The 25,876-nt window shown below is 37.8% G+C and overlaps 1 protein-coding gene across 2 annotated transcripts in view; it reads left to right on the forward strand.

Moving 5' to 3' along the window:
• The window catches only part of GARRE1 (granule associated Rac and RHOG effector 1), a 57,047-nt gene that overhangs the window by 21,962 nt on the left and 9,209 nt on the right, over window positions 1-25,876 (forward strand). For both annotated transcript variants that reach the window (XM_071756726.1, XM_071756727.1), the window contains exons 2-10: window positions 5,284-6,626; window positions 14,203-14,409; window positions 16,437-16,577; window positions 16,810-16,905; window positions 17,037-17,198; window positions 18,161-18,319; window positions 22,651-22,748; window positions 24,235-24,360; window positions 24,848-25,839. In XM_071756726.1, coding sequence (XP_071612827.1) covers window positions 6,132-6,626; window positions 14,203-14,409; window positions 16,437-16,577; window positions 16,810-16,905; window positions 17,037-17,198; window positions 18,161-18,319; window positions 22,651-22,748; window positions 24,235-24,360; window positions 24,848-25,839 — 2,476 coding nt within the window. In that variant the 5' untranslated portion in view covers window positions 5,284-6,131. The remainder of the gene's footprint in view (window positions 1-5,283; window positions 6,627-14,202; window positions 14,410-16,436; window positions 16,578-16,809; window positions 16,906-17,036; window positions 17,199-18,160; window positions 18,320-22,650; window positions 22,749-24,234; window positions 24,361-24,847; window positions 25,840-25,876) is intronic.

Raw genomic sequence — 25,876 nt, forward strand, 5'->3', positions numbered from 1 at the left:
TTATGGATGGCTTGATTATATTACACAGTTGTCATTCTTGCGGCAATAGAGGTGGTGTATTAGTTGAGAGTGTTGGAGATGTAGTTGAAGTCAGAATATAATTTCTGAGGTCATGAGACATGGATTCCAATTTCTAGTAATTTTGAATATTTTGTAAATGCAAAGCACACTGTAGATGTAATCCATTTTTGGTTTGGGATAGTGTAAAATGGATCAACTCCCAGTTACTAATCTGTAGAGTCCTGTCTGTCTGTCTGTCTGTCTTAAAATCACCTTCCAAAAGTAGTTGGGAGTATCTGAATGTTTTTCTTAGCCTGGTTATTTACAGGGATCGTGAAAAGTTTATCTGGAGGAAAGAGTTTCCACCATCTGTCTTAGTTCACTTTGCTTCTTACCTACAATCAGTAGCCTATCTACAAGGAAAAGTAAGCAGTAACCCCTTACACTGCACACAGCCTGGGGCTCTCCCCTCCAGATGAAGTTTTGGTAGGGTTCATTTGCACCTTGAGCACAGTGGTAGAGTCTGTTTTGCAAGGCCCCTGTCTGAGACTAACTTTTCATTTCTCCCATTGAAGTTTTATGTCTGTGCTTTGATGTAGACTACTGGTTTGAAACATTTTTATAGCTGGGCCTCTTAGTGCTGCCTTCTCTAGAATCCCTTGCTGCTGTATCTTCCCTAATTCCTGTTGTCTCCTCCTTGCCTTTGCCCTTGCCAGTGTGGTCTCAAGGTGAGCAGAGCAGCAGAGCTTGTCCTGTGGAACTCTGCATGGAGGGGTCCCTGCTTCAGGGGCTTCCTTGGTCAGGATATTGTAGTTGCTGAGGTGCTGATACACAAATTGATGTTGCTTGAGCCTTGGCTGGTAACACAGTAGTGGGAACAGTGGAAGACTGGTCATCAGGAAACAGTGTACAGGCCTCCCCTGCCATTCTGCTATTATTCTCACGTTCAGATATTGAAGACCATTTGGAATATTCTTTTTTTGGTTTGTTTGTTTTAAGGTGTCCGCACTTGGACAGATGGCCTGCCTAAGTGATGCATCTGATGCATAAGTGACAGCAGAACTTGAAGGTGGAATAAAGCTTTTTGTAGTGGAGTAACTTTTGGCTTTGCACAAGATTTGTGTGGCTAAACGTGAGCAGGAATTGGTGTGTTCTAGCAGCTTGCTGACCTTCTGGCCTTGCAGTAGGCTTTGTTTGTTCAGGCTTTTCCCTGATTAGCAGTCTGGCTGTCCTGGGGTGTTTCTTTTGGGGTTACATTTTCTCAGATGTAGATCGAATTTAGTTGCTTTTGGGTTTGATTGTTTTACATGAATGGTACTTGTGATGTTAAGTTCATCCTGAGATTTGTAATCTGTATCTCATGAAATAAAAATCAACATAAGATGTCTGGAAGAGGTACTCGCAAAAATTTATCTCTGATATTTTGGATTCTCTTACTTGTATGTGTTACATTGCACATTGACTGAAAGAAAAGCAGAATTTGTAAAGACCATCTTTGCAAACAGCTTTTAGAATCAAAATCAGAACCCTGTTTAAAGCATGAAATTATTTTTTTAAATAATTTTTTTTTAACCAGTGTGCATTTATGTAGATGGTAGATCAAGTGGGCTGTAAGGAAGCTGATATCATGGGTAATTGTGTAACTTACTACTGCTAGAGCTGTACTTCTACTCACTACTTCCTCTGCTCAATTTTGTGTTGATTCAGGGAAAAAGTTGCCCCCTTTTCTGGTAGGGTAATCCCAAATGGGACAGATTACAGCCCTTGTTGCCAGTCCAAAAACAGAAACTGGAAGGTGCCAAATTCCATTTGTCTGGAAGTTTTCCCTGTTGATTTGTGTCTCTTGCAATCATTGAAGATGCAGAAAATACTTCTCATTTTCTGGGAAATATATAACCAAAAAATTTTGGATGTTGCATTAAAAAAAAAAAAAGATTAGTGAAGTTGATTTGCATATGCACTCATTTTCATGCAATTTCTGTTTCCTCTATGCAAATGAGGCCATTTTTAGAGCAACTCTTGCAGATGTCTGTCTAATTCTCTGTGGAAGTTCAAATAGTTCAAACTAGTAGCAGTTCCTTAACTATAAGCATTCACTCCTTAAAGAGAGAACATGAAAGAATGTGGTGAGCTTTTTTAGTTGCATTTTACAGCTTTCAACAGGATTATGCTCATTGTGGATCTTGTTTATATACTAAATATTAATGCTACTTATAGTGTTTAATAGTATATAAACAACACTTTTGTTCTTGGTTACATAAAGAAAATGAAATTTCTTTATTGGTAGCATGCTACCTTTTTTGATAATTTCTACGCTTGATTTCTGTGAATAGTTCTATTTTCTGCAAGATCATTTGCAAACTTATGATTTACATTTGGGACTGATATTATGCTCTTTTTGTATCACTAAAACAAAACAATGATCTTTATTTTTTTCTAATATGGCAAGAAAATTGGCATAAAGTTCATGTAGTTACAGTAGAAAGCCCCCATGCACCAAGAGCAGCAGCCGAACAACAGCACTGGGGAAGAGAGGAGAGAATGGCGTAATTCACTTTTTCCAAAAGGAAGAATGTTTATTTTTTATGTAGCATGTTGGAGATCTCATTATAAAGAGTGTAATAAGATGTGTGGCATTTCCCACATGTTGAGAAATGTAGCTTCCTTCTCTCAACTATCTCTTTAGATGCTGAAGGTATGAGCTGTGCCCTTTAAGCTTCTGTGTTGATTTTATTGCAAGGGAATATTGAAGTTGAAGAACTGAATAAGTACCTGCAGGTTTGATGAAATTGGCTACAAATAAAACAGTGGTTTATCATGTTTGTTTGTAGCTGCAGAAAATACGAAAAAAACCCCCAATACCATATTTTTCTATTAATTGCATTTATGTTCCTACATATTGGCTTAATATCAGACTATTTCAAACAGTCAGTTCAAGTGGCTTAGTTTGAGCTTGAAAGGCATAGTGTAAAATCAGAAGCATCAAATCGTAGTGCATCTCTAATGTGTTTGACTAATTCAGTATCATATATCTTGAAAATCCCCCCTTCTTAGCCTTTTCTATGTTTGCCACTAATGAACATTTAGATGTTTCATGATCATTTCCTAGGTTCCTCTGCAATGTGAAATTAATGTCTACTTAGGGAAAAAAATAACCAATTTACTTATACAATGCATATAAATTAACCAACTCTTTTGTACCATCTACATTTATATGCAATCAAGAAAGCCAATTTAATTGTGCTTTCCACTGTAAGGCACTATAGCTTGTAAAGCAAGGAGAAAAATATTTTCAGCTATGCATATGATATCAAGATGTCCTAGAAAATTCTGTTTTTAATGGGTTTACTGTGTTTTGAAGCATTCAGTGTGAATATTGAGAGAAGTTAGGAAAGAAACTAAACAGCTTGGTGTACTTTAATAAGGGATGCCGAAACACATGTGGGAATTTCTGCTGTTTTATCTGTTTCTCATGTTTTAAAAAGTGGGAATATAGAAGTGTATTTGCTCCAGATCTCAGAAGCAGAACTATCTGCAGCAATGACTTCCTGAAAAATTGGAGCATCTGTTGATCTAGTGGGTGGGAGACTATCTGGCTCTATGTGTTGTTCTGTCCTGTTATGTCTTGCCTACGTATTTATCTGGGGGATTTTCTATCGTATGTATATGTGAAAACATATTGTGTGAATGCACTGATATTTTATTTCTTCAGACAGGTGGAAATAAAAATTTTTTACTGAAGATAATGTCTATATTCCCCATCTGTTTTGACAATATTAATACAGGTTTCATATCTCATATAACAGCTAAAGGTACATTTTGTTGTTGAATTAAAGCCTCCTTCCTGTTACATCTAGATTATTTTTGTAAGTGCTCGAGGAAAAAAAGACTCTATTGTGAATTACTGTTTTATATTAGCCTTGTATATTGAATTGCTGCAGCAAGGAAAAGAATGTCCTGATTTGATCAGATCGGGTTCTGTGTTTTTTAAGGAGAGGGAGAGAGTGGCCAGAATAGCTAGGACAAGATAAACTGATTGAACAACTGCTATTTTTCTGCATTATACTATGGATAAGCTCTTGACATTGTTAATCAGTGTCTTTTGCAGTCTCAAGAAGTCAAGTAACTTGTTCAGGACAGTAGTATGGGGTTTCCCACCCTAACCTAGCTGCTGGGATGAGAGACAATTAGGTCAATGCAGTTCTGACTCTGTCACAGAAAAAAGGAAGATGATTGAGTTGGGATTAGTTAACAAGCTATGAATTCATAGTGCATAAAAAAAGAATAAAAGTATCTTCTCTTCTATATGTATATAAATCTGCTTGTGTGTTTATATAATATATCTAGTTCATCTATGAATGAACTCCTAAGATGTGACCATTGTACGGGTATTTGACTCCAAGCTGTAAACATATTCATGAGGTATCAACCCTTGTCCAGTGAAAAGCTGTGTTTGGCTGAGGATTTAAGAATCTTCATGCCCTTTTCCAGAAGCTCCTGTTGCTCCAGTCTGGCCTTGAATGTCTCCTGCTGCAAGCTGACCCTTTCTCACTGGTCAGGCACTATTTATCTTCCTACAAATGCTTTCAAGAAAGGGCTCTTGGCTTTCCAGCTGACCAGAGCTGGCTATTAGCAGCAGAGCAGTACTACAAGTGTTTTATCCTCCCTGCTTTCCTGTCTGTCCTGTATTCATGTAATACCTTGCATATGATAGATGTTGTCGATCATCATGAAATAGGATGTGTATGTTGTGTTTTTCACCTAATCTCAGAGATAGACAGATTTGACTGCTGTTGTTCTGAAAAAAAAAAAAATTAAGGACCTCTATCTGTTGATTTGGTAAATTATAAAGTGAATGGAAGTCTCCGATTTCTGCATTAAATTATAGTGTGTGAAAAAAGGTTTAATTTACTTAATTCTTAAACTATTTTAAAAGGATGAGGTTAGAAAATGTGATTAACTCCCCCTGAGCTCTGCATTAATAGCCTTCCACTGTTCTTAACTGTAAGAGTTGCACTGGGGATTAACTATAGTCTTAAGATTGACAGTCTAGGATGGGAGAATTAATAACAGAAAGTACTCAGTGGTGTTGAGTTTATTAACAGGATGACACCAACTTGTAACTGCCTTTTAAACTGCCTGTGCAACTCTATTTTCGTCTTCCATGTTGTAGAAAAGTATGCCCAGAGAAGTATACTATGACACTGCAGGAGTTAAAATCTTAAATCTTCTCATTGTTCCATAGTATCTTAAACTTTTTTTTTTTTTTTTTTCCCTTCACAGGAAATGACCTAGAGGCCTTACAAATACATTTGTGCATTTTTTGTTCTGAGTCTACAATTGAGGGCAAATGCAGTCTGGAAGCACCACTTCTTAATGTTACAACGGAAACAACTACCTCAACAAACAGGGAAAGGGGAAGAAGACCTGCAATAACAAACACTCTAATTTTTAATAGCTTATGCTTGCAAGGTCTTCTGTAAACAGAGTCCAGATTTTTTTTTTTCCCCTCCAGTATTAAGAAGAGACACTACAAGTAAACTAATTTGGCAGACTGGATCTGTCAAGACAGTTGAAGATATTTGATCTGCTGACATAAGGATTTGCTTTTTTTCAAGGAAGGAGCCTCTGCACTGCTTTTATAATCGCTGTTGATCGGTGGTTTGCTCCACTTTTCCTGATATTACTAATGGAAAAATTGTATTAAGGTATTGCTTCTAAAACTATTATTTGCGTTGACAAAAGTAACTTTTGTAGACTTAAGAGCAAGTGACAGTAATATGCTCGTGAAGAAGTCATAGGCGATAACTTCTCTGCTTCGGTGTTGCTTTTCTGTGTGCAGAGTAGAACACCAAACAAGAGACAGAGCATTATTAAGATACTTCAGCTTGCTTTTTGAGTACAGTTTATAACTGCAGCAGGGCTGCACTGAACACTGAAAGGACAAAGTCAGCAAATCTGCTGCTTTTCTCACTGCTGATACAGATTATACAGACGCTTGCCTTTTTGAAATGCCTTTTGTGAAACCTATGTACACAGTCCTTCACTGTTACTGTACATAACCATATATTTGAGGAAGGAATTTGACGAGTGATTGTTAATTCAAGAAATCTTTGAACAAGCACTCACTTATGTATTGCTGTAGTGCACAAGAAAGCAAAATGGACTATAAGCGGCGCTTTTTGCTTGGCGGGTCCAAGCAAAAAGTGCAGCAACACCAGCAGTATCAAATGCCTGAGCTAGGCAGGACCCTGAGCGCACCGCTGGCATCCACGACCCCAGCATCCCCTTTGGTCTCCTCAGCTGCTGCAGGCAGCTGCAACCACCCTGTGCCCCACACTACTCCGATCGCAGACATCCAGCAGGGAATCTCCAAATATCTGGATGCACTCAACGTGTTTTGCCGTACGAGCACTTTCCTTACAGACCTTTTCAGCAGCGTGTTTAGGAACTCGCACTATTCTAAGGCAGCTATGCAACTGAAGGACGTGCAGGAACATGTCATGGAAGCAGCGAGTCGACTCACAGCAGCAATAAAACCAGAAATAGCAAAAATGCTGATGGAACTGAGTGCAGGAGCTGCAAACTTTAAAGATCAAAAAGAGTTCAGCCTACAAGACATTGAGGTAAGTTACCCAGAGGATGCTGCTTTGTGGGAGAATTTGTAGCATTCCATCTTAGTTGGACACCTCTTCAAAATCATTTCCACACCAAAAGTTCTCTCTGCCTCAGTTTGTATTTGTGAACCATGCTGGTAAAAAGAGGAACTCTTCTAGCCTTATGTTTTCTTCTGGAAAGTGTTAAGTAATTTGCACTGCCAGACTTAGAAGTATGTTGAATTAGATGTTGCAGGTATTTCTATATAAGAACTTGTACTCTATTTAAAGATTTCATGAAATAAGATGACTTATAATGAAATTATGCAACCTATATAATTCTAAATAATAATCTTCTATATTATTTGAATGTCATACGCATGTTTATTGAGCATTTTCTGCTTGACATATAACTGCACAGTTTACAGATGAAGTAAAGTAGAATGCTATTTGTAGTAAATATAATTGTAGTGAGAAACATGACTGGCAGATTTCAGTGGTGTATATTTAGTATAGAGTGAAGTAAGATTAGCTATGTATTTGTTACAAATATCTTCTGCAGACTGGTATTTTTGAAAGCCATCCAACACCACTATATTTAGCTAAGACTGTAGGAAAAAAAGAGGGCTTCTAAAAAATCTAAAAGTCATTGAAAGTTATTGTACATAAAGACCCTGGTAATACCTGTGCTGGAAGACTTTTGTTAATTTAAAAAAGCAAAAATATACTATACTGTATAAAATATACTAAAGACTACCTGTCTTCTAGGTTGTTTTTTTTTTTTTGTGGACTTTGAAACTGTCTTGCAAAATGTTGACAACTATCTGTATACGGCTTTTATGACCTAGTCAAGCTGTTGTAGGTGCCAGTTCATACCCTGCCCCACCCACTGTGGGGATAGTGCTGCTTCAGCAGTGAGGAGAGTTTGGGAGCAAAAGCAAAAAGCAGTGTTTGCAAAAGTTGGCCCCATGTCCTGCCAGTTTAAAGCAAAAGCACAGAAAATTGCTTTGCTCCCTGCTTTACCTGTATAGACCTAATCCTTTTCTTTTTTAGCTTCATGTGCACCTGTAGTGCTCTGTGGTAAGAACACCTACCCTGCTCTGTGTGCACCACACAGCTTTATGGTAGGAACAAAGGTAGAGAGAAAGCAGGCAAAACAGCTGGGTTGCTTGGTGTCCTTTTTAGGTCTGTCTTGTGGAAACTGGCCCCTTGTCATGGTACTTCTCTTTTACCATTTCTTAATTAACATTGCATCTTACACAAAGCTTTAAAAAAGTCAATATGCAAGATGGATGGAAATTTTTGTGTAAGAAGTCAAATACTGCTTTCTGGTTTTGCTTAAGAACCAGCAATGTTTAAGGATTTGACACTGACTCATACAGGTTTTTTATAAGTCAGCCAGCACCCATGGTTTAGATGACCCAGCTATATGAGCAAGCTGGTTGGATGATTGCATCCAGGAAGCAGTTATCAGTTGCTCACTGTCAAAATGGACCTTGGCAGAGGCCTGTATAGAGAATATATTAAAGTCTGTAGGTGACTTGAAAGTATTAGTGTGTTGAAAGGCCTACTGAATTAAAAATAGTCTTGAATTGAACCAGTGAGTTTTCCAGTTGGGATGGAGTTCAGAGGGGAAAACCAAATATTACAATCTTGAAATTAAAAATTTCAGCTCTGCAAGTGGAGCCCACTGGGCAGCTGTTCTGAAGAGCAGTTTTAGGGTTTATGGTGGTTGTATGTTGAGAAGGATTCAGATAACAAATCGTTGTTGTTGCTTCTGTGGAAAGAGGTAATTATCATGTATGTAGCATGCATGTAACATGACTAAGTGCAACAATCATGACATAAGCATTCAACTCTCTTCACTTTGGTTGTTATGGACTTAAACACAACAGTGCACCCATGCACCACTGCTGTTGCTCTTAGAGAAACAGTGAGCATCTGGAGAGACACCAGAGGAGAGGAGAGTACCAAGAGTAATCAGGAATTCAGGAAACAGGATTTCTGAGGACAAGTTGAAAAGACTCATTCTACAAAAAAGAAGACTAAGAAGGAAAATCACATGGTTCAGGTATTCAAGAAGCTGCCAGAGGATGTGGTGGTTCTTCATGTGTTCTTTTCTTTGTGTCCACGTGAAGTGGAACAAGAAACAGTGAACTTAAATTTCAGAAGGAAAGATGCATATTAGATGTTGTGGAAATACTTCATCACATTAGTGAAGCACTGACGTGGATTGCTACAAAAGGTAGGGAGCCTCCATCATGACAAACTTACAGAACAGGTTAAACCTGCATCTAGCAAAACTGACCCAGGTGAAACTGTGCCTTGCTTGGGACAGTACAGTGACCTTTTGTGAGCCTCTCCTGCTTTTCTGTGATCTAAAGACTGAACTATTTATGCTGAAGTTCTAATTTTTAAAAGTGTGGGGTTTTCCCCCACCCTTCTCTAAAGTTAACATTTCATAAAACCACTAGCAGGATCAAAATTCACAACAGAAGCAGAAAAACACAAAGGGGTCTTGCCTAATTTCATCAAGTTCAGTAAGCAGGGGAAAAGTGTGAGAAGCAGTTTAATTCCTCCCCTGGAAAATACGAGGAAGGAAATGCATTGATATCTGAAGTCACTTCTGCAGATTCTCTAATTAGGTGACTGAAAGAACTCAGAAAAGATTCAGAAAGTGTTGAGAGATGGCTGAATGTGGCTGTTCAACAGTATTCTATGACGGGCTCCTCCAGAACCTTGTGTTTGAGGGGCAGAGACGTGTATAATGGAAGTGGCAGGAGGGGAGTTGTAACCATGGGCTGGAAGGACAGGAATCCCAGCTTCTGGAGAAGAGCATGAGGGGAGTTTTCTGTGCATGAGCCCAGCTAAGGAAAATGTTTTTTTCCTAAGCCTTCTTCCTCAACAAAGATAGTATGTTTTGAGGAAGAATGAGAAATATAAGGAGAGCAGACTTGGCTTTAGAAATTTAGGAGAGAGGTGCAACTTTCTGAGGTGCCGCATGTTTTTATCTGGTGTAGTTGGCTCTTGCCCCCAGGGAAGGCAATATCAAGAAAACTTCAAGTTCTAATAAACATACCCTGACTTTGATTTGGACTAAAAAATGTTGTGCAACCCGGACTGTAGCAGCAGCAGGTGAGGTTTTTTAGCAGAACAGAGCTTGCTAGTTCAGAGCTGTCTGCCAAGATGTGTAAGAAGGTGACTTTTCTTGATCAAAGTGTTGGTGACAGATGGAGTTTCCCAAGGTTTCCTAATTTCAGAAATGCAAATGCTGATTTTTATTTTCTGCCTTTCCTTTTCCCCTTTCAAAAAACATTGAATTCTCAGGTGTTTAGTGCTGGCATGGCTGAGGAACAGCTTGGAAACCAGGGGCAACGAGAGTGTGTTTCATGTTAAGTTTTCCAGATCTGTTGTTCAAGTTTTGGAAGCTGGAACAAAGCAGAAAAACTGTAACCTCTGCTAATAAAAGTGTTCAAGGAAATCCAGAGGGTGGGTGTTGAAAACCCCTGGAAAAAGTTTGTCTGTTTCCTCATCTTTTGTGAAGCTTTGCAACAGCCTCAGTACTGCAAAATGTGAAAAATTAATCTTGGTTTAGTTATGTGAATCTTGTGTATTGTATTAAAAGTGTTAACAAGTGTGTTGCCTTCCTATAGAAAAGGGAAGCGTGAATGGGCACTGAATATTTACTTGGATGATCCATTTTGTATTAAATGGAGATAAGTTTTGGGTTTTACATGTATAAAATAATATTTTTGAATGAGACACTTGTGGGACAAAAATGTCTGAGTAAATGTAAAATGTAGGCATTCTTTAGTAAACATAGTAAAACCCAATTTAAATATTTTTAAATTACTATCTTCCCTGTGATTTGCAGGGATTGGCTTTAGACTTTTATTTGAGGAATTGCTAGTAGCAAAATGCTGCTTCAAATCAGTAGAAAATGATGTCTTGCTTGAATGATGTTGTGCTCTTGGCCTAGAATCTCATGATCTGCTCTCAGAACTGCTAGCATTGCCTTCAGAAATATTTTGTTTCACATTTTGATTGCTGGTTTTATTTTTAAAATGCTTACTGCATAAAGGCTTTTTTACTAAATTATAGTTAGCATTTTAGTTGCTGTCAGTATCACATTACTACTACTGAGCTTTTAGGTTGACTGCCAGCAGAAATCAGTCTGTTAGGTGTTCCATGTCTCCTAATAGTGTAGGTGGAAAGTTGCAACTTCTGCTGGAATCTGGTTTATCTTGTAGGTAACTCTTTAAATTAGCAGAATCGTCTCTCCCCTTGGAGATGTTTTGGTCATGAGATCACTTACAAACTGCAGGGCATTACTATGTAGTAAAAATTAATTATATTCTTCCCACTTTCAGTAATATGTGGGAAAGGGGGTTATCTCATACCTGGTACACCAGTTTGAGTCACACCTCATAGTTACTTTAATTATATTGCTATTTCTGTTTGGTCTCTTCAGTGGGTAAACAGGTTGTGCACAGGGCTTATTGTTACAAAAGCCATTAAGAGCTCTGTTATGGAAAATGAGTTGCAGTGGTTTGGTTTTTTGTGGGTTTTGTTTGTTTATGAGAATACAACAAAATACTACTCCACAAAACAATATTTGGAATTGCAGGTCAGTGCATCAAGTTTGGAAGACTGATACTGCTTATTTGATGACTTTATTATTAGTGGTAAAGTTCTGTTTTAAAGAGTCTGTTGCAGGAGATTTGCTTGCCAGGGAGTTTGCGTGGCACCAGTGTTTAGCAATGAAATGTGGCAATTTTGTGTGTGCACTTTGTCCAGCAAAATATTCCAGAGTTGATTGTGTGCCCCCATTAGGAGGATAATATGGGACAGAGTGACATTGCATCTTGACATGCCATTTCTGCTTGTGTGTAACCAGTTTGATTAAACTCATCACCTGCTTCACAGACAAGAAAGTCTGAAGTGAGGCTTCCCCACAAAGTCCCATTCCTTCCAGCTGCCTAAACATGAAAACAGATTGCTTTTTGTAAGGTTATTTAGCTGCTGCAATGGATAACTGGTTATCAAGTAGGACAGCTAGGAAAGGTAAGATGCTAGAGCTATATCTCTTGGGACAATAAGTTTTCAAACTGAAGACCTTTCTGTAGATGCACTATAAATGATTCTAAGAAACGGATTAAGAAAGCACCACCACTACCAAGCAAAACTTACTGGTTGATACCCGTGATGATTCCAGTTCATCTTTGATTACTATGTAGTCTCTTGGGTTTAGTTTGCTCTTACTATGGTCTAAAGCAGGAGTGCCAAACACTTCTGCATAGGAAAATAGTGAAAAATAAACTTGAAAAAGAGGTGATGTCTTTAACTGTGAAAAAGCTACATCCATATGCTAATATTGGTCTGCAGATTTTGCTACAGAGATTTAGTATATTGCTTCTGTGCTTCAGTAACTGCTGGCCAACCCTGGCTCTATTTGTTAAACTGGTGGCTGTCATACTTCTTTCCCACAGTTAAGAGAGTTTCTTCTCTTTGGAAGAAAATCCTCAAAAGTTTACTTTAAAGCAAAGAACTTTAAAGCAAAGAGCGTTTGGCATCTGCAGTGAGTGCTTAAAAATCCTCCACCACTTGGATTTTATTTAAGCAGCTAAAACCATCCTTACCCATTTCTGAGGAAGACTGAAACAGATTATTTTTCAAACAAAACGGAAGTTCATTAAAGCAGATGTTACTAGTTATTGTTACTGTTTAATATTGTAAAATTATACTAGGAATATTGTGTGCTGCCACTTAAAAACTAAATAATTTGTTTATTTTGAGCATTATTCCCAGGCAGGAGAAACTTCAACCTCTGTACCTTAAATATTCTTTGAAACTTAATCAGCTTGAAATTCCTAATGAGTCCTAGTTTCTTCTTCCCCTGAGAACTGCATTCTTCCTACACAGAAATATTTAGATCACCAGTTGCTTTTTCCTGGTTTTCTTACAAATCTTTCTGATCTTGTAACCAGGAAAGTTAGAGTTTTACTCATTTTTATCATTTGTGGACTGCTTTTTTAATAAGGCAAACTCCACTTCCAGAGGTCAGTCAAAGTACCAAAAATGTTTAATATTATGCCTGTGCAAAGAAAGGAAGTGACTGAACCAGAATGGAATGTCAAAAGGAGTCCGGATGCAATGGAAAAAAGCATTGCCACCACTGGTTCTTCTGAAGTGGATAGTTAATGCATATAACTGTTCGTGTGACTGCAGAGCCTTGCCAGTAAGATCATTGTGTCTGAATATTTTTGTTCCAAAAGAATGTAGCTGAAAATAAGCCAGATAATTTATTTGCTCCAAGGCATGATGGCTTTTTTACATTATCTGTGCATTTTTTGAATTATTCCTAAAATGGAATTCAAGTTGAGTCTTTTTTAATAAATCAAAGTTGAATATGCATTTTAAACCACTTTGTGTGAGAGACTCCATAAAAGAAACAACATTCTTAATAGCGTTTAAGTACTTTTTGCAGGAATTTGGAAAACACCTGGTTCTCAGCTATATTATGTTTATGCTTTGTTATCAGTTTTTTTTCTGCTTAGGAGACTGTGGCCTTGATAGAGATGTTTCTGACACTGTTTTCTCCAGGTTGTCCTGGATGGTTGCACTCCCATCTGTTTTTCCACATCTGGTGGCTGCACCTAAATACTCAGCTCTTGACATGTTTTGTTTTTCTTGTAGTAACTGAGACACAAGTCTGTCTTTGGTCAGAACTCTCATTAACATTGGTATGAGAGAGGGAGATAAATGGGGGATGGAAACATGCAGGGGATCAGAGGTCCAGGATGTGGAGCCCATCTCCCAGCTGGCAGAGGTGGGCACCCTTTCTTCAGTGCCATGCTGATGCTGCCCTCAGCCCAGCCAATATGGGGAGAAACTGGCAGCCCCCTGCTTCCCTGCCTTTTCTTGGGCTTTCTGAGTATTACAGTGAAATATTCTGAAGAGAAGATAAGTGCCAGCATGAGCAGTTACTGTCAGAAAATGCAAGTGACAGGGCTGCAACTTCATGTGTGTATTCTGCAGTCACTATTACATTCTAAAAATGGCATTGTGTTGCCACTTTATTATGTATCAAAATGTTTTTCATGCTTACCACTGGTTATTGCTCTGCTTGAAGAATAGGCAGCTGGATTAACCTTTTATGAATTTTATGATAATGTCTTAAAATTATTCAGATTTTTATGTTGTTTAGTAGAAATCCAGCTGGGTCTGTGTGCAAGTGGGTTTTGCGGTTGACGTTTTTGTGATAATATGCTGCTCCCATTTTTGTATTGTTTCATGTGCTTAGTATTGCTGAACAATGTAACAAACTTTACATTCTTCAAATAACAACTTCAGTGGAGAAGTAAAAATTACATGGGATCACTTGTATCTCCCCTTAATTCATAGAAGCCAATAGTCATTCACTCTTTACCTTATTTTGATTGGTTGAATATTACTTGTCACTTATGATCTGAAGTGGCATTTTAATTTAAAAAAAAAAAGGTCTGAGTTTAACTTGGTTCCTTACCTCAGCACTGAACATAAAGGAAGAAGGGAAAAGTGTGAAATCTTCTATTTGCTTGAGGTTGGTTTGTTTCTTTTCCCACAGGTACTTGGGCGATGTTTCTTGACGGTGATGCAGGTCCACTTTCAGTTCCTGTCACAAGCTTTGCAGAAGGTCCAGCCAGTGGCACATTCTTGCTTTGCTGAAGCTGTAGCTCAGGAGAGAAAGAATGTTAGTGGGTCTGGAGCCTCAAACTTAAGCCCCACAAATGAGCTAGAAGATGCAATAAGATCATGGAGAGGAGCAGCAGAGGTATGGACATAAAATTTAGTGATATTTTATTTAGTGAAGGGACAGTTAAATTTTATGAAATCTAAAGTCAGGCTGGATGCTCTACTAAAGAAAGAAAATCTCTGACTTTAAAGGCATGATGTATTTGAAGGGGGAAAGTAGTGCAGTTAGTTTCAGATGCTAAAACTTGTTTTACCTGTATGGCAAATATTCCATCTTAGCCCTGAATGAAGTTGTCTTTGTGATATGATTGTACATAAGGAGCACACAGTGGAAACAGCTTTTTTTGTTAGTAATGAATTAACAATGTTCATACATGCTTTGGCAGACTATAGAACAACAGCAACATACAAGTCTTTAAAAAATGGACCAAAATCTTGATTAAAAATAAGTTGAATAATGTCTGTTGCTCTGAAGTTTTAACTATGAATTCTATTTCTAGTCTACTAATTTTCCTGCTGAAAAAAAAGTACTTTACAAATAAAATTGTTTTATGAGCTTTTCTGCCTTTCCTTACACTTTTTTAGCCTGCAGAGTGCTAGATCAAAAGGGACTTTCAGACACTGAGTTAAGGTTTGTTTAAATTCAAGTAACCTGTAGCACATGCTTGTAACATCTAATCTGGCAGCCCACACAGGCATGTTCATTATCTTGACTGGAAATCTCGACAAGGTTTCCACTTACCAACTAATATCTGCAAGGTATACGAAAGCAAGCAAGTTTTCTTTACAACTATGAATGACGAGGAATTATTTGTAAATTTTACTGCAGCATAAATTTATTTCATTGGTTAAGATAGAGATTTGGGAGTACTTTAGGTGTATCAGAGAGGTCTAATGCTGGTGTAACTTCTTTTGCATTAAAATAGTTAATTTTATGTTTAAAAAACAGTTCCTTAAAAAAAAAAAACTTAGTTCCTTAAAACCGTAGTACGATGTCTAGAAATGCCCTGCAATTGCTATCAAGTTTGTTTAAAATGTGGTTAAAATTAAACTTGGGTTTGTGGAATCTGGGACTTTAACTTTCTTTTTTTAACTCAACAGCCCACTTCAGCTATTTCTGTTAATAAAACCTGTATTTCAAAATCGAGTTCAGTACAAGTATTGGACTAATCAAATCCCTTATTTAAGCACTAGGGGAGGAGAAAATTAAAATACAGATTCTCCCCAGTTCCAGAGTAACAATTTTTTTGATTGACTGAAATAACTAGTGTGAAGTATTTGTGTGCCCTTTTAGTATAGTATAAGAAAAATACATGATCTGTAAATAAATAAAATTTCTTTCTCTTACTATAATTGTATGTAGACTAATAGAGGTCATTTGGGTAGAAGGGAGGTTTATAAGTACTGAAATCTTTCCAAATCTTTACTTTGTGGATTGGAAGGCAATCCACTATTTCCATATAAAATCAGCCTCTTTGGCAGAATACATGGCTTGTTTTACTCTTCTCAGTAGTGTCATTTTACATTTAAAGCCAGATATTTGGCTTTTCACATTTCTTATTCTTCAAAATAATTACATAAAGCTATTTTTTTGCTGTGCTAAGTTGATCTTAGTCTTGGGTGTCTCTTCCTAAATTGCACCACAGTAATCACCCTTAGTTTTATGAAATGTATTATCTTAGGTACACAGGAGTGTTTGTACACATGATTAAATGTATCTTCTGTATCTGTGGCAAGTAATACCCTTTATGCTGAAGTTACAAGTCCCTCCTCTGGCAGCCACAGTCATCATGTGGCCTGTGTAACAGGATCCTTAGTCCTAAGAGGGAGTGGAAATAGTAACAGCAAACAATGTTGAATTAAATTGCCAGCCAACACCTATAGGCCACACCAGTTACATCAGATTTGTACTTCCAAAGTAGCAGTAGAGGTTTAGTAAGTTTTATAATAAACTCCTACAGTCCCTTTCCACCAGGTGCTGCTTCTCATCTCCTTTACAATGTTTTAAACTCTGTGGAGGTTTTTTGCTATCTTTTAACATTTAATTAAGCTTGACCTGGTTTAATGTTGAACCTCTTTACCCTGGATTTTCATTTTACATTACAGGCCACATCTCGACTGCGAGAAAGAGGCTGTGATGGATGTTTGGCAGGAATTGAAGTTCAGCAACTTTTCTGCTCACAGAGTGTGGCAATCCCTGAACATCAGCTCAAAGAGCTAAACATGAAAATTGACCGTGCTTTGCAGGTGAATTTTTCAAGTCTGGTGCTTCCACGTGCATGTAGTACAGGCTGAGGGCCAAGGGAAATAGGGAAGGAAACACATTGCACAGGCAGCCATGAGGTATTTGGGAATTATGGTATTGCAATCTTATATGATAAATGTCCATGTAACAGTTCTTATAGATATCCAGACACAATGTTTACATGCTTACTAACATTCTGATAAGTTCTATCTCAACTTTTTTGTTTAATGTCAGGCTTACAAGGTGGCTTTGGAGAGTTTAGGTCATTGTGAATACGCAATGAAAGCTGGCTTCCACTTGAACCCAAAAGCTATTGAAGCAAGTCTTCAGGTAGGATCTGCTAAACCTGTTCTCTCTCTTTCATCCCTCCTCACCTTGAAAATAACTATATTAAAAAAAATGGACTCATATTAGTGTTTTCCCATATCATCTTCTAATTTATCTGTTCTCTTATTTTTCAGGGCTGTTGCAGTGAAGCTGAAGCCCAGCAAACAGGAAGGAGACAGACTCCATCTCAGCCAATTCAGTGTGAACTGCCCACTGTACCTGTGCAGATAGGATCACATTTTCTGAAAGGAATATCCTTTAATGAGTCTGCAGCTGAAAACCTGAAGCTGAAAACGGTAGAAACCCTGAATCTAAGCACAGAAGCTACTGGGGGGGAGGAAGGAGAGGGCAGGGTGTATGTTTGAAGAGTAGAAGTCCTTAAAATTCAGTGAACAACTGCAGCACAAGTTCAGTGCCACACTTATATTTCTGGGTGCATATTTTCAGCCTGACTTCCTGTGGAAACAAGATGTTGATAACATTGTAGGTCCATGCCTGCTTCTGATAACATTTTAACCACCTGGGCAAATTCTGTTTTATCTGAGAGAAGCATAGAAATGTAGGAGGTAATGAAGCTTCTATGAACCTTTTGAAAATAGGTGGGTTAGGTATCAAAAAGTGCAGAGGGAAGTGAGACTTTGCAGATACTCCAACCAAGCGATGCACTTCAGAGCTTTTATCTTCTTAGATGCCAAAATAAGTCTAGCCCAGTGCTAAGGGAGGTACTTGAAAACATATTTTATAACAAAGCTCTCTTTAATGTCTTCTTACAAACTTTTAATAATTTTTAAAAATCATATTGTAGAGGAATTAATTGTATTTTTGATATAAAGGGATGGAGATGTCCATTCAGAAGTAACTTGGGCAATTTTATCATCTTTTTTCGTGTATTTTTTAGATAAGCCCACTTCCTTGCTCCTGAAAGAGTTGATACAATCCACAGCTCAAAGTGCTGCTTTCTTATTGTCTTTGCAGTGCTTTTTGTAGTTTTGATTATATTGTTTTGCAAGAATATGAGCAAAATACTGTTAATGATTTTGGAGGAGTACTGTGTTCCAAATAGCAGAGATTGTCTTCCATGTTTGTGTTCAGCAGTTGTGCTCCTCTAGTGATTCAAAATGGCTCAGAGGTAACAGACATTAAAGTTGTCTGAAAAACATGTAGAACAGTGATAAATACATATGAAAGCATTGGTGGTAACACTTCTGAATCATGTGTTTAGTATAATAAGGTTCATTTTTTTTTCTCTTCTTTTCAGCACACAATGCTGCAGTTGATTAAGGAAGCTGGATGCCATAATGGACTTACACCACGGGATGACTCTCCTGTTACTGAAATACTAAATCAGGTTTGCCCTTCCACTTGGCGAGGAGCTTGCAAAACTGCTGTACAATTGTTATTTGGCCAAGCTGGACTGGTAAGTGACTATGAATAGGCTTAGCAAAAAAAAAAAAAAAAAAAATCAAACAAACCCCCCTGAAAAAACTTAAGCATCCTGAAACTAGATATTTAAAACATTTGGAAATTAATTTCCAGTGTCTTACATTGTTTCTCCATTCTTAACACTGCAGCTAACCTGATTCTTGTGGAAAATGTATCCTCGTAGAATATAAGTTTATAGATAGGATCTATAGTTGATAGGACAGGAGAATGTTCTGTGTGCTTCATAGTCCTTGTTACTAGAGAGAACACAAATTAAAAGTCCAGTTCCTAGTAAAATAGAAAGATTTTCAAATCCACATGAGTGGTTTAAAAAGAAACCCTTTCCCCCTTCTCTCAGACTAGTTTAAAAAACTGCCATTTTTAAAATTTCCTCTCTGCTTTGAATGCAAGCTGAATTTCCTGCCTGTTGTAAACCAGGAGGTCCTCTACACCAAGTAGAAGGTGGCACCTCCAATGGAGGACAGAACAATTGAATACTTTGGGGTAGACATACATATTCTTTAGAAACAAACTTGGAATGTACTCAGATAAGAAAATGCATTTGTGCTTCCATAACTAATTACTGAAATCTCTTCATTAAATAAAGTGTTAATTCATGACACACAGGTTTTTTTGCTTACTGTGAGTTTTCATTTGACTGGACAAATTAAAGGATGGCAAGAATGCAATAGGACAGAAAGGAAACACAAGCACAGAAGTACACTGTAGCCTATGATAGTTTCTGTCAAATACTCTGTAAATCAGCCTACAATTATCTAAATGCTGCTCGTTGATTCAGATTCTTTGTTCAGGGTGAGGGCAGGCCATCAGGACTTGGTAATTATAATTTGTGATTAACAGATCCATATTGCTACTTTGTAAATAACATTTTTCAAATCTCACAGCACAGGAAGTGACTGACCTTCTGTCCTATTTCATTAAACCATTTTTTTTGCTACCATTAATAGGTTCTCCATTAACTAGTAGTGTTAAACTGTACATAAAATTTGTCAGATATGTCTACTTCAGCATGCATTTGATACTAGGTATCAGATATTCCCTTAATGTTAAATATCTGTTAGAGGCATTAGGTTCAAATCACAATGAACTTCAACTGACTTTTCATGTAAAGAAGGCCTAAAATTGAAGGGACATACCATCAATACAACAGTACTGCATCTGCTGTCAATTCTTGTCTGATACAGGGATTTAAGCATAGTAAACAGTAGTGCATTAACCACCTTCTATAAGGAAGTTGTACAGGGAAGCATAAGACAATGGAATCTTCGCAGGGAGAGAAAGCAGCTGTGGAATAGTAGGATTGATCAAATTTCTACTCCAAGGAAAATGCTTATTAAAAATTAATAAGTACAAGAAGAACTAGATAAAAGGATATGGTTAAGTGGGATTTGTCTTCACTTGCCATAGTTTCTGGTAGGATGCTGGAAGTTAGAAGCAAGGTACAGGAAATGAGGCCAGGAAAGAAACTGTTTCTCAGCAGCCCTATGGGAGGGTGCCCTAACTCAGGAGCAGTTTTTGGCTCCTGAGTGTCTCGATGAGGAATGCCTTGGAGGATGCTGCACCTCCCACTGTTTCCTTTACAGGGGGGTTTTGGGATTGTGCACACCCAAGTCTTGCCCTGATGAGATTTGGGGAGTGGCCCAAGGCATATTTGGAGTCTGGAAATCTCCTGGTTTCCCCCAGTCTAGACATAACTAGTTAGACCTGCTGGTAATTAAAACACTGATATTCTTCAGGTCTATTGTAACTTTTGGAGAGTTGTCAGCATAAAATGTACATGCTTTCCTAAAGACAGTGCTGATACAAGGAATATTACTTATGTTGAGTCATGAATGTCTCTAAATGAACCTCAGGTTCTGAAAGAAGCAGGTTTCTATCTTCAAAGACACAGTAATGAGCTATACACATGACAGAATACTTGAGCTTTCTCTTCTTCCTTCATTCTCATTTTGATTTGTTAGTTTGTCAGGGTGTGAGGGTTGAGGTTTTTCTTTATATATATGTGGCATAATTTTTTACAAGATTCAGTGATGCTAGCAGCTAGCCTCATGCAATGTCAAGAAATTGTAATTTGCTTCTTAAAAGCATTATTTGGGTGGAGATGAGAGAGGAAACACCTGTAAAACAAGAACAATAGATGTCTGATGCACAGGAAGCTATTCTGTAAGCACTCACCAGGCAGGGAGGGAGAACGTGTTTATTTTAAGTTTATTTTGGGTAGAACTTGGATAGATGAATCACAGGGCAATATTACGTACTCTTTTAGACAGCTTTTAGAAACTGAGCTGTCTGCATTGGTGTAGAATTGTGTGTGAATTTGTCATTCAGATGCTAGATGTAAAAAAGAACGTTACCTGGCAGGTCTCATTATCTTTAGCCTATCTTGCCATGTGCTTTTTCAAAAGAAGCTTGTTAAGAGTGGAAAACACAATGAGATGCTACTTAGCTTGCTTGGTTAATTTAGTCTTCAGGTTTTTATCATCAGGAAAAAAAAATTAAAAGTTCAGGTTTTCAGTTTTTAATCTTAGCATATATATTAAAACTCTGGCCTCATATGAAGTCATCAGGAAAAGGCTTAACTGAGTCTGTAGCCATCCTTTATAGCAGTAGATCTTTTTGTAGCAAAAACCCCAACATACATTGCAGAAGTGTTTAATCTCCTAGTAATGTTTAAATCCCAGATGTTGTAAAAGACCACATGTTGAGAAGTGTAAAAGTTTTTTTAAAAGCAAAAAAGGAAGACATGGGGGGAGAGGTGGACAACCCCCAAAAAAGCCCAGACTTTGAGCACTAGTATGCACCACTGCCAGAAGCTGTGGGTCTGCACAAATCAGAATTTTAGTTCTGACTTACCAGGTCTGAGATGAAGACAGTATTTTTTCTGTATGCTTAGAAAAATCTCATTTCACCTTGAGAAAATTATCCTTGAGAAAAGTTCATCTCTCCTTATCCCAGTTATAATTCTGAATTGCGAATTACCAAATTACATGAAATTAAAATGGTACAAACACAAGGAAAAAAGTAATGGAGTTGCCCTGTTATTAAATGAAAGGTATTTTCATGAGTGGATAATAGCAGGGTGTTTTGTCACTGTGCTTAGACATGTTGTACAAGTTTGAATACACTCAGGCAAATGCTTAGAGTCAACTGGAGGAATACTAAGGCTTTATGCTGAAATACCTAAAGATCTAAAAGGTGGGAAATAATTGTGTTCAAGTGTCACTAGATGGTTTTGTTCAAGAGAGAGAAGATAGTCTCAGCATTATTCATATTTCACATTTCTTCATAACCAGTTGTAGGCAACCAGTTAGAAGTAGAATAAGTGTAGGATGATTGAAAGGAAAGCCAGTAATATCCCTTGAGGCTTATTTATACGGTAGAGCTTTTGCCATTTCAAGGATACAGCTAATCTGCTACTCACTGAAGCAAGAACTGCTGACTGCTGCCAAAAAGCTGCTGGTTCAGCATGACCAAAATAGGAAATTATGGAAATGATCAAAAAGGCCAACCCATGCAGACTGGACAACATGAGAAAGCATCAACCAAATATGGAACTTACTGGTATTAAAGTTTAAATGAAGCTGAAGTGAATCCATTCCTTCTCAGTTCTGTAAAAAGAAAGGTTCATGACAGAAGGTTAATTTTCAAGACTTTGATCTTCCATACATCTTCGTGATATCTTACAGAAGGCTCAGAATTCAGCAAATTGAACAGTCACTTTCTTCTCTTTATAAAATAGAGAATTAATAATAGTACAGTTCCATTAGGTACAATAAAGAAATGTTGACGTGGGACTTTATAACCCTAAAAGAGGGGGGGTGGGTGTTAAAAGTTGTTCGCTATGGAGAATTTCAGACTAAATACCACTTGTCTATGTCTATATCAAACCATGCACTGCAGTGAAGTTATTTAAAATACTTTGATGTATAGGTGTTGGGGAGCTAATGAAATAGTAATAGTGCCAAACCTCTCAAATATAAGGACTGTTAATGAAGCCACTGATAACTAACAGGTGTTATGCAAAGCATTTGTAAGAGTGTAGTGATGCATAACTACAGTATATAGTAGAGAACTAAGTCCTTGAAATATAGGTTACCCTGTCAAACTAATAAATCTGTATTATTTGTTTTTTTATATATATTAAAATATAAAGTTTTTTGTTTGTTTTTTATATTCTTTTCTTTTTCCTGTTTTGTTTTTTTTGTTTGTTTGTTTGTTTGCACTAGCAGTGTGGCAGGGAGGTGAGACTGTTGCATCTAAACTATGGGGGTGATAAAATAATTTCCCTTTCATTTAATTTGCTAGGTGGTTGTGGACACCGCACAGATTGAAAATAAAGAAGCCTATGCTCCTCAGATAAGTTTAGAAGGATCCAGAATTGTGGTGCAAGTTCCATCAACTTGGTAAATAAAAACACTGTATTGCAGATTATAATGATAACTGTAACTGGAATATATAGGGATAAATACTACAGTACAAATGGAAGAGAGAATACTTTGCAGTTTTGTCCCATCTTCCTTGAGTTCCTTTATCTGGAACTGTTGGAGTACCACCATTCCTGACAGACTGACAGTTGTCCTTTAGCTGTCTTTGTGATAGTGCTGCCTCTGTTGGAGGCAATAAAAGGGAGGCAGTGCTGGGGCACTAAAACATACTTCTAAAGAAAAAGTAAAGGCTTGATGATGAAAGAGAATGTTTAATAAATAAATAAATTCAATAGTATTCCTGTTATGCTCCTCCCTGGCAGGTCCTCACAGCTGTTCCCTCAGGAAGGCCAGGAATTAGATGAGGTTAATATGAGAGCTGTAGCTCTTTTTTTCACTGAGCTGCTCTTCAGGCGCTGTCATGAACCACAGAACTCCGTGGTCCAAGAGATGCTGTTCCTACCAGTTTAGTTGACTACCTAGGAAAGAATGATAGGATTAATCTGCAGTTTAGGTGAGGATTTCTTCCCTTCTGAAACAATGACTTGGAACTAGAACACTTCCTTTCTGTCTTACTTCAGTGTTGGGAATGTCAGTACAACATGGTTCATTCATCTGACTCTGCAGCGACATAGCCTGCTACCGATGGTACTGGTGGTGTGTCCAGAAGCACGACTCAATTGATAGTCTGTTCACCCAAATAGACTTTTAATTCCTCTATAGAGTGTAAACTGGCACTTCTCTGTTCCTTTTATGTAAATTGCTCTATAATAAGAACTAAAATAATGCAAGAGTGCTTGAGCTGGGCTTTGTGAGCTCTGGAAGAGCTCCTCCTGCTGTCACACAGTGAGAGTGCCTCTGTTGGAGGGGCTGCTGGAGTACTTGACAAGGTGCTAATACTTAGATCTTAGTTGTTCTCAGCTCACATCAAATTCAGTCCTGATTCTGTGCCATTAATGATGATAATTCATTAATCTTAAGTCTTCACTGTAAGATCTTCCTCAGACTGTTGGATATGCTGAATCATTTTCCATATGGAGTTTGTCAGCCTTGGGGTTCTTAGCATTGGAATCCAGAGTGCCTGTGCACTCAGGTTTTCTGTCAGGTTTGTGGGGCACTCTTGCTATTTTTCAGAAATGGGCTTTGGGTATTTGTTATTTCTTACCTCTGCATCTGAATTATGTCTGCTCAGCTGAAGAGCTAATAATTAATCGTGATTATAAGATAAATTCTATAGCTCCTAAATTTACAGTTTGATTTGTTGTATATTCAACAGTGGGAAGTAACTGGGGCTGCAGGCATAGCCTTTAGGAACCTTCAAGCATTCATACATTATGCTGCCTCCATTCTGCAGAAGCAGAATTAGTGCATCAATTGGTCTCCTATTACCTGACTAGCATGGTAAAATTGTTTATTGTAAAAAAATAAAATATTTATTTTTAACTTAAAAACTTAATTATTTTAGGTGTCTGAAAGAAGATCCAGCAACCATGTCTTTGCTACAGAGGAGTCTGGATCCAGAGAAGACTTTGGGACTAGTAGATGTGCTCTATACTGCTGTGTTTGACATACACAGGTGGAAGGAAGGAAGGTAAATCTCCTCTTGAGCCTCATACTCTACTTTTCTAGTTGAAACAAAGCCATCATTGTTGAAAGATCTGTACTGAGGAATTTGATAGTACTGATTCATCAGAAGGGATCAAAGTGAGAGCAAGAAATTTGTAATCTACATAGGTACCTTGTGGGTACACACAGATGCAGCAGTCTTTTTAAAAAAGAACCAGCAGCTTATTCAAGTGTACAAAAGCATTTCTCTTTCAAAAATATTTGATTTATATTAAATGAGACTGCATTTAGGTCTTGAAGCACAACTAAAATTTCTTAAGGAATGGAAAGTAGTTAACAATATTGCAAATACTAGTAATAATTCATGGTTTTGCCATAAAAAGTAGCTAATGAACTTGGCAGTCTTTGGTTTTGTTTCTTCCACTACCTCTTACCCAAATACATGTTTTCCTTCAAAGTACAAACTTGGTCACTTATCAGGTGGTTTGATATGCCTGTGTTTGTTGATGCAGGGAGCAAGCTTTGCCTTGTATTCAGATCCAGTTACAGCGTGAAATATCAGACTTTGGGAATCAAGTTGACATGCCATCTGGAAATGGAAGCAAATCTTCAGGTGGTCTACAAAAGACGTTCTCTAAACTGACTTCACGGTTTACAAAAAAAACTTCCTGCACCAGTACAAGTAATACTGGAAGTTATTCAATCCCCAATACACCTTCCAAAAATGTCTTCATAAGTTCCAACTCAGAGGACAAAGCTAAAATGCCCTGTAACATGGACGCACGGTTACAGAGCATTTTGAACATTGGTAATTTTCCTAGGACTGCAGATCCACTGCAGTCAATCCAGAGCACAAATAATCAGCTTGTGAATGGGTTTCTGGTTGAAAGACGGGATAACTTCTTCAAACCAGATGATGGCAAAGATGACAAAGGTATGAATTTACCAACTGACCAAGAAATGCAGGATGTTATAGATTTCTTGTCTGGTTTTAACATGGGCAAATCCCAGCAGACTTCTCCGATGGTGAAAAGAAGGAACTCTGTTGCATCCTCTACAGCAACAGAACAGAAATCAGGAACAGTACAACAGCAACCACAATCTGTCTCTCACACACCGCTGCATCCTTCTCAGCAAGGCCTGACACAGCAACAACAGTCACAAAAGCAGCAGCAGCAGCAGATGCAGTATTACCAACACTTGCTTCAACCTATTGGACCACAGCAACGTGTACCTGCCAAATGGCTGACTAATTCTTCACAGCAGCCAGCCCAAGCTGTTGGAGCTGGATTGTCTCATATAAACCAGTGGAATAATCCTGGTTTTTCAGATTTAAGCTCTGATTTGTACAGCTTGGGCCTTGTGAGCAGCTATATGGACAATATGATGTCAGAGATGTTAGGACAGAAACCACAAGGACCTAGAAACAACACATGGCCAAATCGCGACCAAACTGATGGAGTGTTTGGGATGTTGGGAGAAATCCTGCCTTTTGACCCTGCAGGTGTGTGTCTTCCTTTATTATGTTTTTCATAAGGGTC

This window comes from Heliangelus exortis, chromosome 13 (assembly GCF_036169615.1).
Source record: "Heliangelus exortis chromosome 13, bHelExo1.hap1, whole genome shotgun sequence".
Taxonomy (NCBI): Eukaryota; Metazoa; Chordata; class Aves; order Apodiformes; family Trochilidae; genus Heliangelus; species Heliangelus exortis.